Raw genomic sequence first — 15,056 nt, 5'->3', positions numbered from 1 at the left:
GGCAATGAAAAGGTTTACATCTTGCTTTAAATGCATAAACCTTTCAATCAAAAATAATTTCTTCACACGTGGCATCTGAGAGCTACTGACTGCCAAACAGCTGTGATTGGTCAGACAGTTTACTTTGGGAATAAGAAGTGCTACATACATTATCATGATCTTGATTATTATATCATGGAGAGTCATTGTATACTTGATCATAGCACAACCGTTCTCTACAGAAAAAAACAGAGCAATGCTGTCTGACATTACCTACAGCATCACCTTGAGTTTTTAAAGAAACATTTTGGCTATAGCATCTGTGACTTCACCCACTTGTTTCTGAGGGCGGTTTTGAAGTTTGGTTTTTGTTGCTCATCTTTGGTCAGCCGAAGCTATTCAGGCTTTAGCAGTCTGAGTTAGACAAATCAAGTGGTTATCTTCCTCCTGGCAGTTGCATATAGGTTAATTGCCAGTGTTATTGTTCTCACAGTCTTTGTCAGTTACTGAGGAAAAATAATCCTAATTCGAGCAACGGAGAGAAAATCTAGGTGGAGCTGACCATGACACCTGTCAACACTATCGCTTTCAAGATAACCTGCAGAATTTCTCCTAACAGCGTAATGCATGCATTGCCTTCCTCATAAAACATTTGCAAAGCAGATTTTTGAATTGTTCACGTCCATGTTTTGCCTTTTGTTGGTGCTCTGCAACGCTTTTTACTGCACAACCTCCATAAGCTGTCAATTAGTGAAATAATGTGCAACCATAAGCAAGAACGTGTTGCTCGAAATATGCAACATTCACATAAACATCGATGCGGATCTACGCAAAGATACAGTAGGTGTGAAAGTACGTAGGTCACAGAGGCTTGCGGAGGAGTGGACGTGCACACCTATATCTCAACAGTGCATTGTGTGACTCTCTGTTTCATATAAGCAGATTGCTTGAGCCAACTTCCTGTCAGGAACATTAGAGCTGAACTGGACATGTTAACATTACATTCAAAATCCATTTAAGTGAAAAAATAAATAGTCACCAGGATCTCGTGGCCATTAGCCTGTGCGCCTTATAAGGCACACACTTACTTTACTACTCAGCTTGTGGTTGCTGCTTGGGTACAACATCTGAAAACATACCTTTCATGTTACTTCCTGCACCGTCTTACTCTCTGATATGCTCTAATATGCAGTCTTACTCCTATTCCTTTGACAGACGTTTTTTGTAAATGAAATGCATATGTAAATGCTGCATGCAGAGGGTTTATTGCAGGGCCTCAGCAGCATACCCCTGTTACCTATGACAAGCAAGAAGAAAAAAAATGCCAATTTGGCTACTTTGAAATCCTTCTTTTTCGGGGAAAGCTACATCTGAGAGCCAGAGCCTGCTTTCCCTTTCTTTTATCATCATTCTCTTTTCTTACAGTATATCGTCTCGCTTTGCATTCCCTCCCTCGTCCCTCCTATTGCTCAGTTTTCTCTCCGTCTCTTTGTTCGTACCTTCTTTCTCTGTACTTTAACTCTGACTTTATTCTGTTCTTTCTTCTGCTGTTTTTTTTCCCCCTCTCTCCCTCTTCATTTTTTGTCCCTCATTTCCTCTCTCTGGGGGAGTTTTGGATCACAGAGGCGTTTTGGTGCCAGACTGCGACAATGCTTCACGTTAATAAAAAGGATGGTTGGAAGCACAGTGGGAGCAGCACAGGAACATTTTTTCTAGCTAGTTTGGCATGCCTTGTTTTGTTATGGTGGGAAAGAGTTCATATCTTATACAGCACTGCTCTATCATCATGAGAGGCTGCAGTTTGTGGTTGCACTCATACTAGCCTAATATTTTAGCTGCTGGGGATTTATTTGTGAACTTTAAAATTACCTTCTCATAGTTACATGACTATAATGAAAGTGATTTTGAATTCAAAATGGAAACAGAGGTACAAAATTCACTAAATTGGCCTTCAGCAGCATTCATTTTCAGAGAGGTACCCAATGGGCTGCTACTTGCAAAATTGCCCCTGTTATTGAGTTAGTTCAATGTGATGTGAGAACATGTAGAGGCAATTCTTCAGTCTGATAAACCATGATTCCGCCTTTCACACACGACTGACTTCTTATTGACCTAAGTGCTACATGTCATCATGGTCATCACAACTCTGTCGGAGTGTGTCGGCAAGTTAAGAAACCCCCCACCCCCCCAACTCTGACACACTTGGCTGTTACTTTCTACCTTCAAATAACATTCGACAACATTTCTTCACAGAGCTTTTTATGCTCTGCCTCAGTATTTCTTTTTTAGCCTGTCAAAATGTATTAAACATGATTTTGAGACTATGTACTGAATAATGAAATGGTATATAACTGAGTAGTGAAGTCAGTGCTGAAGTGCCTTAAGCTGCAGTTTTTTAAATGTCCATTAAATGCTGGCTCCGAATACATAGATAAATAAATAAAACTATAAGACTGACACTGCACTGGAGTTGCGGGATGCCTGTATATTTATTTTCTGTCAGTGTATTGTTGGCTATATTGAAAATTCCTTGAAGGATACACATTTACAGAAAAGATATAGGTTTTGGGTTCTGTATTTTTGATTGACAGGTGTCTTGAGCTCTTGCACGACCACCGGAAACGTCTGCAGTTCTGTAATTGCTGCTTGCCCACAGACCAAGCTTTTGACATTTGAAATATCTCAGTCCATGAGGACTGTGCACGGCTGCTTGTTGATGATTGATACCTGGTCTGTGTGACCAACTGTTGAGTGAAAACTTTAATGTTGTGTAAAGCAACCGTCAACATGTAAACTGGTTAAATTTGCGGTAATTGAGATACACTGTTCCAACTCTGGAAACGCAAGGATGTCAAGATTTGTGAAGCCTACGTTTCAAAAGAAAGACACAGTGATGAATTTATTTATTTAAACAGCACGTAACATTTTTTACATTGACCTTTGTGGTGGTTCTGCTGCATTGCTGTAGATTTGTCTGAAGCACAAACTACTGTGTTGTAGTGAAATGGCAAACCCCTTCATAGTAGCAGTATGTACACATCAATGGTTGTGGACAGTGCACACAAGTCTGTGAAGAAGATGGCGTGGGAATAGAGACAGTGAGTTTGCTCAGACCTTTAGCCTATGACGGTCAGAGAAGCCAGGAGCTGCAGTCTTTGCACAAATTACCATTTTCTGACAAAGGACGCGTCGGGGAGTGATTAACCCAAAAGGCTGATTCACTTTGTTCGATGATGTCACTGACACTTCATTCATTTGTAAACAAAATTTGTTTGATCACATTCTGGAAACTTTGAAAGTAGAAATGATCTTTTTGCCAAATATTTGAATGACAGTTTTGAGATTTGTAGATAAATGTAAGCTTGAATAACAGATCTTCAGATATAAGTGCACACACAATGGAAGTTCAGCAATAAATTCAAAGTGCTCTTTTCATGGATTAAAAAATACTACTGCTCTAAACAAATGAAAATACTATTTATCAAAGACACAGCAGCACGTGGAATTGCTGAAGTATCTGTGGCAAGCATGAAATGTGAAAAAGGGAGAATCTTTGTTTAAATTGTCAGTGTTCATGATAAGATTGTGAAACAACACCTCAGCAATACTCAGAAAGGTATTAATAATAAGACATGTTAATAAGCACATCATGCACTTCTGATACAAAAAATCTAGGTGCCATACACTCACAGTTTCTCCTCCAATAAAGTGAAAACTGGGAACACTCTGAAGTCTATCTGTGGAGGGTAAAAATCCCACAGTCGTTACTTAAAATGATTAGCAGTGAGGAAAGGCCTGCTGGCGTTGGTCATTCTCTGATGTCAGCGGCAGCACCGGGCCATATTGTTATTCACATAGTGTTCAGCTGCTGAAGACGTCGTCATAGCAACCAGTAGATCTGTTGTTGCTGACGTTTATTGAGACCAATCTGTGTGTGTGTGTGTGTGTGTGTGTGTGTGTGTGTGTGTGTGCAAGGTGAGGCTGATGTCTAATTGTTGGAGCTGCTGACCTCAGGGGCTTGTCATCCAAACTGCTGATGACACACTGAATCACAACAATGCAATATCTTTTCTTTTCCTCGGGTCTCCCATAACATTCACATCACATCGACTAGATTGGGATCATTAATTCTTGAAAAGGAAGAAGTCATAGAACAAGAGCAGAAGCCTGTTGTCTTCTGCCTGAAGCAGAAATTTGTCTGTGATCTAAAAACTGAATTGCTAAAAAGTACACCAGGGGAGAGTTTGATGTCTTGCATACATTTGCATTCCAAATTGTTTGTGCTTGGTTCATAATCTTTAAGTGAGCCAATTATCTAGAAAGCATTGCCAAACAAACAGCACTAAGTACTTCAGTACCCACAGAAATGCCATTTTTAATACCAAGGCATGTTTGGTGTGGCTCGTTACATGAAGAGGACAGTAACGCTCGAGGACTGACACTGAGCCAGGTTGGTTCAAACCAAGTATCTGGGCCCATATTTATCAAATGTCTACACGTAAGAATGCTCTAAAGAACTAACTGAGGGGTAATAAAGTTCTTTGCTAAAAGTCAAGAATATGACCAAGCAACTTATTCGTACTTAAAGCAAAGTATTGGAGTCATTTTTAAGAGCATCTGCCAACTAATCAGATGATTCATCACATGTATGCTCAGAGAGGACAAGCCAGTCCAACAGGGCCCTATTTTAATTGCACAAGCACAATAACCAATGCAAAGTGGAAAGTCTTGGGCGCATGGACTGTGTAGGTATCTCCAAACATACCTGGTATTTTGGTTCATGTGTGCAGTAGTGCAAAGTGCAAAACGGCTGGCTGAAGTGGAATATAAATTGAATGGTGTGGTGATGAACAAATACACTCTCAGCCCGATCACATCCCTGAAACACCTGTGCCAATCACAGTGACAGTGAGGTTTTATTCCTATTTTCCGATTTTTACTTTTAGTCCACAGACCAACAGCATCTCTTCAACAGCATTAACGTGGATGTTGCTATGCAATACAGCTTTAAAACAATAGTTTACTTTGACATGCTAAGCAAGCACCCTCCTTAGTTACTGTTACTATGTTGGACACAATTCAAAAATGTATTGAGGATCGATATGCGGCCCTAATGTTTAGAAGGTAACTTTATCTTTACATTTTAGCTATGATGTTGATGTAGAGCTGACGTTGAGTTGTAGTACACACTCTCCTCATATTTCAGTGAATACATTTTTGCTGAAATGAAATGAACATACTGTTCATATGATCAGGCTACAGATTACAATGTCTCACTAATCTGTTGAGGCAAGTTGTTTGAGGTTGCCTTTTGAGGAGTTCTTGCTTGGCTATGATTGGAGTATTGACGTATAGGGCAGAGGCTCCAACAGGATTGGTTCCACTAAACACCTGTTAACAACTCAACAGTGTTCGGGAAAAAATTACACTTTATATCAGAAGCTTCAGGCCGAGGCACAACTGATTTTTGAATGGAGTTTAAGGAAAGACAAACATCACTTACGCACTTGAGATGATGCCATCCGTCCTCAGGGTGTACAACAGGTGTGGCATTCTGCTGCACTCCAGATGCAATTCTTCACCTGGCTTCCCTCATGACACTGTGTGGGTTTTGAGACTGATGGCTGTGTGACATAGCCCACTTCTCCCAGATTGTTTTCTGTAACTATAATAGCAAAGGTAGTTTACATTTACGGCTCCCCCAGCCTTGAAATCATGCAGTCTTGGAGGAGGGAGGGGTTGGGGCGAGGCACTGAAGAGATAGTGAAAATGCTCAGCTTTGTTACTGTTATGTTTAAAAAATGTAAATTACAAATGATGGGGATTAGTATCTTAGAGAAATGTTGGTAGGCTGCAATGTCACTGATAAAGGGGCGAACAGGCCTAAAGGACTAAAGCTTAAATAGTATAACTTTAATATAAAGTATTCAGCTTTGGTTTCAAAACACAACATGGACACATGGTAATACTTAAAGAGATTAGCACCAATCAGCCTGGAGTGCAACTGTACGCTGATCTGAGGATACTAATCAACACAAACAAAACAAGTTGCACCAAACACTTGGAGGTGATGTGATTTTTATTTTTTTTTTAACATCACAAATCTAAGGTAGAATCACATATGTAATGAAAAAGATATGCATAGTACTGTGCAAAAGATTTAGGCAGGTGTGTGTAAAAAATGTAAAAAAAAAAAAAAAAAATAAAATATATATATATATATATATATATATATATATATATATATATATATATATATATATATATATATATATATATATATATATATATATATATATATATATATATATATATATATATATATATATATATATATATATATATATATATATATATATATATATATATATATATATATATACACATATATATATATATATATATATATATATATATACACATATATATATATATATATATATATATATATATATACATATATATATATATATATATATATATATATATATATATACACATATATACATATATATACACATATATATATATATATATACACATATATATATATATATATATATATATATATATATATACACATATATATATATATATATACACATATATATATATATATATATATATATATATATGCACATATATATATATTTCTCTTGTGAGGCTAGTCCTTAACATTTCCAGGAGGGGAGGTTTTTGCTTCATTTCACACTTTTGTAAGATGAAAACATGCACCAGGCAATGACATTTTTAGAGGTGAGCCAGTAAATCAAGCTCTCAACCTGTAAACACAAATATAGTGCAGTTATAATACGCTTGTTGATACGCTCATGACCCTCCATGTATTAAATCAGTCACCAAGAAGGTTTTCTGCCTCAGTTACACATTGCTCAGTGGTTTGTGACTGACATACAACACAGAGTTAATGCAATACGGTGCTCTGTTAAGCAGAAAGACATCTGGTCTGGTCAGATTTAATTTTGTTTTCTGATTAATAATGCCAGCAAAGTGAACCATACACTATGTTGTTTTCATAATTGCATGAGAGGATCAGGGGCATTGTGATGGAGGTGGTGATGGGGGCAAGTGAGTAAAAAGTAAATAGCAGAAATGCGGAACCAGTACCTTGATGATCTAATAATTGAGATGTTCCCATATGGTGTCATTTTGGGGTGTTAGGAGGTTTAATGGACTAGCATAAATGCTGGCGTCTGGGCCGCAGAATATGGCTCATGAGCCATCGGCAAGCCCTCCAATGTCTGGATCAATGAGGAACAAGGCAGCACAAGCCCATTAGTGGATCACTGCAGCTTGAAGCTACTGTGAAACACTTTCTAGGCTCTCTCACACACACACACATTCACACTCACACACATGCCTCATGAATGGCGAGCTTTATTTATCCGCTCTGTCAGATAAATCAATAGCTGCTGATTTGATAGCAAAACTGCACTGATCATCATCCATCCACACAAGCACACAGACACGCCCACACACACCTTCCATCCTTTCAGTTTTTGAGCCCCAGGAGAGCAGCATGTGTGAAACCATTCAAATGAGGAGGTGATCACAGCTGTTTCTGCATTCTGTGTGGATATTCTGCGCCTTTTCAAAACCATGTCTGATCCCAACTTGAAGATGTACCTTGACATTTTGAATTTCAGCGCTTTCACTGAGGATCAGCAACAAAAGCTAATAAGTCATTTTAGGGAAACAGCAGGACAAAAGCTAATACTTTTTGCCCACGGCTGTGGAAGAAAACTAAAATTCTAAATGCCAAGCTATTACTTCAAGAGCTCTTGAGCTTGATTACTGTCTGCTTTTTCACCCCTGATTTTCATTATAACTCAGGCAAAACTCCGAAATTCGATAACCTCTGATGATCTGACCAATCCCGCATGTGAAAATGATAGATGGACTTGGACATTTGCAGAATTACTATATACATAGATAGCGATAGAGATAGACAGAGAGAGATAGATAGATAAAGATAGAGATGATAGATATATATAGAAAGAGATATAGAGATAGAGAGAGATATAAATAGACAGATATATAGATCTCTCTCTCTCTCTCTCTCTCTCTCTCTCTCTCTCTCTCTCTCTCTCTCTCTCTCTCTCTATTTAGCGAGAGAGAGAGAGAGAGAGAGAGAGAGATAGCAATGTGAAAAATTTCCCTAAATGTTGCCACCCTTGGCACCTTTCTCTGAAGTTTGCCACCCCAACCTGATACCTACATTGGCACAACTTTGTTTGGAGAACACCAGCTATACTGACCTGGACTTCATCTTCTTGTTTCATAACTCTGTTAAAGGCTACCTCACTGGTAGTTGAATTCAGTTCCTATCCTTTGAAATTTCAAATATAATATATTTTTACGTGTAAAATATCCAATATAAGGAAGGATTTTACTCAGATAAATGTTTCTACACTCAGCAGCTGAAAAAATAAGATAACGTTCTTAAAAACCTGAAATGATGACATGATGAAGCCCAAAAGAATATGATATCCTATCTACAAAATTGTTGAATTTTGTGGTGAAATGCCTGTATCAACAGAAGATCAACCGAAGGTTTTATTTGTTGTTAGTATGGTTATTCAAGATGGAAAAGAGAGATGGAAATAGAACTAGGCCAAACCCTTGTAGGATAAGACTTCATTCAGAAGGCTCAGGTCAGATTGAAGGTGGCAAACAAACTTAATTATTTCACTAGAGCAGTACTTATACTGCACATAAACACAGTACAGATAAATATTCTTACAATTGCAACAGAAGTATTGTTTAAATGGCATCCCGCTAAAGCTGATTTGCAGAACACTGGAGTACACAATTTATTTTCTTTAGACAGGCTAAATTGGTGTTCTTAGTTGTCCACTTGTAGACAAGTCAATGTAAACCCAGAGGGTGTGCTCATAAAATCTCCATTTAATCTCAGAAACTCAAGACCAGGACCAGGACCAGGACACTGAGGGAGTCACAGTCACCCATCAGTTCCAGACAGAAGGTTCAGTTGGACAGAGTCCATTTGGCAACTGAAATAGTGTTGAACGAAGCAACTGTACATTCAAGCTTGAATTATTAATTTTAAAGCAATACCAAATGTACCAAAGTATGAACACTTGCTGTTGAAAGTTCCATTTTTATAGATTAAAGAGACTTGGTCTAAGTGAGGGGAAAAACGCCTTTAAAAGGAAAATGCTCAGATCTACTTGACCTAGTAGTAGTTAGTCAGCATTAAGAGACCTACAGGATTTGTATAGTGACTTGCGATTTGCCTATGAAGACTTATGACCGACATCCCCAATAGACTGACAAACATCTCTGGATCCTGTCAGAACATGTGAATTTGCAGCTGCTCTAAGGCTAAATAAGTGAATGCTATGTAGCCAAATCTGGCTCTTATGTGTAAGAACACCGCTACTCCTTCCAGTGCTTACACTTCAATTGACACTTCAGACTTTGTTAATGCTTCAAATTGGCTCTTCAACTCCAGTTCCAATACAGAATGATGCATGCAAAGAAATAACACATTTTCACCTGTTTACAGCATAAGTAAACATACATTTAATTTCTTTAGTAAATTTAGCCCTTCCTAGTTGGGTCCTAGTCCCATTTTTTTTTTAACTTTTTTTCCATCAGCTCTGCCTCTCTTCTGTGTCCCTCTGCGGCTCTTTGAAAAGGTTACACTTTTATAACAAAGTGACTCTGAGAAACAACAATGCCAAGACATGGAGGAAAACATGTAGTGGTGACACTTGTGCCAAGGTCTGTTGGGGGCAGTTTGACAAGAACAGTGAAGGTTAAACGTTTAAATGACATAAGTGACTTTTTAACCTAGAATCTAGTCTGAAGGTTTGATTTTACTAAGATGTTAAAGTCAAAATATCTTCTCAATATCAAAGATTTGTATGAACCAGTTATTTATGCCATGCGCATGTCCTTCAGTCTGATAAATTCTTGTGTAAATGATGCCAGCAGCAGGGAACATTATCAAGATGAATCAAATTTGATTCTGTAGCACCTTCAACCAAGACACTGCTGTAACTTTCGATGTTCAATTCCTTTCCAAGATCCTTTGTTGTTGTTATTCACAATGTGTTTTTCTCTGTGGGCAATATGCAATACCTTTCTGATACAGTACTCGTCAATACCTCTACTGAACACCCCAATGGCCACCATTAATGTTGACTACACTAGACCAGCAGATGAGTCGCAACAAATTTGATGATGGAGTGACATAGAAGTTACACGAATTCTAAATGATATACATCAGATTTAGCCCCATATATGAAAGTAACCTAAATGAACAACTGAAAATGTCACATTCACAGTAATTTATTTATTTGTGCGTGAAAGCTCATGCTTGACCTTGGGAATAGTAGTTTGACAAAATTATCATAACTCATTGTCCACTTATTTGCTTTTTACAGAGCTTTCAACCGAAGTTCAGTAATTGAATAAACATATTTTGTTATGTTCCATCTCTGACAGCATCTGTCATAATGTGTGGTTCCCCTATATACTTTCGGCTTCAAATCTTAACTAGTTCCCCCTCCTGTCGACTAGTACTGTCATCACATCACTATCTCCATCTGTCAAAGCAAACAAAGGTAGGGCTGCAAATGCTGGCAATATTGACTCTGTTCTACTTCTCTCTCTCTCTCATGTGTTTTTCCCCTCTCTGAATATGAACAGGCAGGATCAATATTTTTCCATTAGCAACAGCATGGAGATTGGATGGCTACATGGTCACAGATGGGTGAGCTGCAAAACAATGGGCAGTGGCTACAGCCACTTAGTTAATTACAAGATATTTGGTTTAATTCCCCCCTGAGGACCAAAACGGTGAAGGGTGACATCTCTTTGACAAACAGAAATACTGCCTCTGTGGAAAGCACATTCTACAAACATTCTAGCAAGAAACAGTACAGGATTTTAGTTATTCAGTGCACTATTATTTTATTATGGCCCCAGACAACCACAGGAAAACACTGTAATATTGAAAGACAATAAATGCTGGGCAAAATGGTAAGAAAAACAACCTCTGTAATAAAATCCAAAACACAATCCAACTAAGAGTAAAGGCTGAAAAAAAGTTATATATGCCATGGAGATACAGATACACCATACCAGTAAAGTATGAGTGAAGAATTGAAAGAAAATTAAATAGAGATGAATTTACTTTAGTGACAGTAGTTGGTCCTAAAAAGACTAAAAGATGAATAACACAACTCAGACAGAAAACATTCACTTTACCCCTGTTGTCCTCCTGGCTTAATTGATTGTACACATCAATTCCATAGAAAAGCATCAACACAATCAAAGAATCGTGAAGTTTAAAGGTGCCACTCCAACAATTTCCCTACATATATATATATATATATATATATATATATATCCTTGACTCCATTTCACACTATAATCTGGTTTCTGGTGTGCATGTAAACATCGTCTCAAGAGTTGAGAAATAGTTTTTGATGGTGTACCTTTTGATGGAGTACACTTCAAGATTGTTAACATCTTTTTTTAGGCAGAGTAGCAGGACTAGAAATTGGAGAAGCACACTTGTTTTACTTTATACACAATCTAAGGCTTAGAAAACACTTTTATCAAATGACTGTTGTTGATTATATTACCTTTGAGCTACACAAGTTTCTGTTGCAGTTCAATGCTTTTGTTTTCAAATCAATATTGTTTTTTAGAAAGGCATGGTACATAGCATCAGATATACTTGTGTTCTCTTGAAGGACACATACATTACATACATGCATTAGGAGAAGACAGCGTCACCAGTGAGAGGAGTAACCAAATATACAAGTGATAACAACAAGGACTAAGAAATAAGCAGGCCCATTGTAAGTGTTGTTATCAATCCAAAGACAATCCTATAGACATACCCAGACCACTATTTAATCGACCAAGCAATCACAGGATGATTTCCATTGTTGCATCAACCTTTTTCTTTAATATCTGGAGTGTACCTCACTGTTAAACAGTGTCTTAAAATAATTATGGCAGCAGAAAGGTTTCTGCTTGGCACTTTCAGCATTGTTTACTTCTAGAATCGTGTACAATAACTGTTTTTATTTTTATTTATTTATTTTTTTTTTTTTTACATATTTACCACACTGCCCAAACATTAAGCCCCTTTTCATTGTTAAAATTCTCTCAAATTGTCCCAAATCCCTCTACTGTAATATTGGAGGATTTGAAGAATCAGTAGAGGAAAGTACTTGCTTGGATGGAATGATTGTAATGTTTTGTGGCATTCCTGTGGTTCATTTATAACGTGGTGTTATAATTGACTTTGTTGTTACACAAATTACAGTGCCTTATCCATTATTATCTACAAGTCATCTCAGTTATTTGACTTTTTAGTCTGAATCGTAAGCTTTCATTTGGGAGAGGAGGTGCAAATTGGACTCTCAATGAGGCACATGGATTTGAAATTCACAATAAGAATGCAGAGCTGGATAACAGGGATTTCAGGCAATTCACCATTCACTGTCCATCAATAGCTTCATATAATGTAAAGGTAATTGTCATTAGGACAAAAGAAAGGATCGCCAACCCAAGTTATCCAGCCTGTTCAATGAGGAGTTTCGGGGGGGGGGGGCGACGAGTTTCTTGAAGAGTGGAGATAATCTGATTAGTAATGTGATACACAGCCGGAGGGAAGGAGGAATCAGTGAGGCCTTTTGAGGATAGAAAGTGGTGCACATCTCTCCTCACATGTCTAAAAAAAGGAGGACACACCATTTAAGTAGCTAAGTGGTGTATTATAGGAATGATGGACAACAGACACAGTTTTGTTTTTTTGTCCTTAAGAGGGTTTTGCAATTTCTATTTCTGGGATACTCCCCTGGGCCGGCAGGGATTGGCACTTCAGCTGTTTTCTATTTTACATGAATATTTATGGGGGGACACATATAGTATGCTATCATCAAACTGGTTAATTGTATAATTATAGACTACACCACCTCACATTTTCTAGTTTTATACTGGCATGAATCCAAAATTATAGTTTTCAACATTTCCAGCAAACATCAAAATGAAAATACACAAAAGTCTGACACTTTTCTTTTAAGGCCTTGAGGCAGTGAACATCAGAATATTTGACAGTAAGTTTATACGTTTGATGCCCACTAAGAGTTTTGGGTTGATTTTTCCTCAGTATAGAGTGAAAGATTTTGCTTGCCCATTTTAGACAGCAGGAAAACTTTGACAGCTGTATCTACTGGCAAATTTGAGGCGATGATATTGAACATAATTTTTCTGTTTTATTTGTTGTTGTTTTTTTTATCAGCTTCGCTCAGCCACAGAGGAAGCCGACAGGACAACAGCACTTTAATCTTGCCCAATGGGGACTAATAAGATGTAGCTGAAACCTTCAGCATGTAAACTATCTTTTTCATGGATGTTATCAGTGCTGCACACAAGGCCTACGTCCAGTTTTTTCTGCTGTACTTTATTTGCAGAGAGTGGGTGGATATTTGGCTATCACAAGGGTCAATCAAGAAAAAAAATACACGTCTTTTTGTCACATTCATTGGATATCTCTTCACAGTCCGCTAGCTCTCCGTTCTGTGTTTGTGCTGAAAAAAAAAATCTGATGTTTGTACACAGCCCTGGCTCTGTAAATGCGAAATAAACAAAGTGACTCAGACAGAGCCACACATCACTATTCCCGCCATTCCAGCCAAAGTACTTGCCCACGGACATTCAGCTTACTTGCTAGTTTGCCAAATACGCTGTTGTTGTGATGTTAGCTATAGTAGCAGGAGAGTTGTGAGCATCGCTGTCTGGAGCTGGTTTGCTGGCTCTGGGAAACATCTAGTCCTCTCTGGCTGTTAGCATCGCAGCAGCAACTGTAGGGACAGTTGTAGGTTGCTAACCCACAACCTAGCTAACGTTTAGTTACATTACTTTCTGTGTTGTTGTTCACTCTATATCATGGTGTTTGTCATGGAAACTATAAAAGGGCCCAGAGGAAGACCTCAGGCGAAGGGCCTGGGGGCAGGACAGAAAGGCAGAGCAGGTCTGGAGGATGACCAGACATGTGGAGCAACTCAGGTGGTGGAATCCGGCAGGTGGCTATCCAACTCAGGACAGGCCGGTGACAGGCTAGCCGGCTCAGCACAGGCAGGCTCGTGGTTCGCAGACTGGAGTGTTGGCTCGGGGCTAGCAGGCAGAGAAGCAGGCTGGAGATTAACAGGCTGATTGCTGACAGGCTGGCGTGAAGGCTGGTTAGCAGGCAGTGTAGCAGTCTGGAGGCTTTGTTTAAGGTTGGAAATCACAGCTTAATTCGTAGCCCTGGCCGGAAAGACCAATGCCTGGGCCTAGACAAAATGGCTTCCTCCATTAATGAGTATGCAAAAATCCTGCATTCACCTGCTATGGCCAAATGCAGTCTCTCAAAAATCGAGTTTACCCCCTTAAGTTCCTCGGAGAGAAAACCAGTGTCTGCTGGGTGAACCAATGAAGTGTAATGATTTATTAGTGAACGACAGCTTACATGAATGGTGAGGCAGGCAATAGTCACAACCGGGAAAGCAGTCCAACAGTGGCAACCAAGTCCAGCGGGTAAACAGGCAAAATCCAAAAATCCGTAAAGCGCAACAAACTCCAAGAAACACCGGGGTACTACAAAACACTAAACGAAGATGAACTGGCACAGCACAAAAGAAGAGCACAGACTTAAATACACACAGGGCCATCAGAATTGGTGGGAAAACCACACAAGACAGGAAGCAAAACTGCACAATACACATGAGGGAAAAACTCATACCAAAATAAAACAGGAAATGACAGAACACAAACCCAACACCATGACACATAGCTGATATATTATGGTGATGGCATTTACCATTTTGTTGCATGAATATTAGGGACATTTATTGCTTTTGTTGATGAATGATAGCCCTTTAACATCATCTCCCCACAAGCTCTCTTTGCAAATCAACTTGTTTTTGCATAGGTATTCAACACTTTAAACCAGTTAAGAAAGGTCAGGAGTGTCTGCATAATTGTATGTGTTTGGCTGCTGTCTGTTATCACCCTGGACTACGCTATGGGCA

At 38.6% G+C, this 15,056-nt stretch overlaps 1 protein-coding gene across 17 annotated transcripts in view; it reads left to right on the top strand.

Moving 5' to 3' along the window:
* Positions 1 to 15,056, top strand: part of ncam1a (neural cell adhesion molecule 1a) — a 246,876-nt gene that overhangs the window by 89,765 nt on the left and 142,055 nt on the right. For 15 of the 17 annotated variants that reach the window (XM_044221768.1, XM_044221767.1, XM_044221766.1 and 12 more), the window contains exon 2: positions 8,915 to 8,983. The exons of the other annotated variants lie outside the window; for them this stretch is intronic. In XM_044221768.1, coding sequence (XP_044077703.1) covers positions 8,915 to 8,983 — 69 coding nt within the window. The remainder of the gene's footprint in view (positions 1 to 8,914; positions 8,984 to 15,056) is intronic. 17 annotated transcript variants of the gene reach the window in all.

The sequence above is a fragment of the Siniperca chuatsi genome, linkage group LG14 (genome assembly GCF_020085105.1).
Source record: "Siniperca chuatsi isolate FFG_IHB_CAS linkage group LG14, ASM2008510v1, whole genome shotgun sequence".
NCBI classification, from domain to species: Eukaryota; Metazoa; Chordata; class Actinopteri; order Centrarchiformes; family Sinipercidae; genus Siniperca; species Siniperca chuatsi.
The sequence above is the reverse complement of the archived record's forward strand: the minus strand, read 5'-3'. Positions and strand labels throughout refer to the sequence as shown.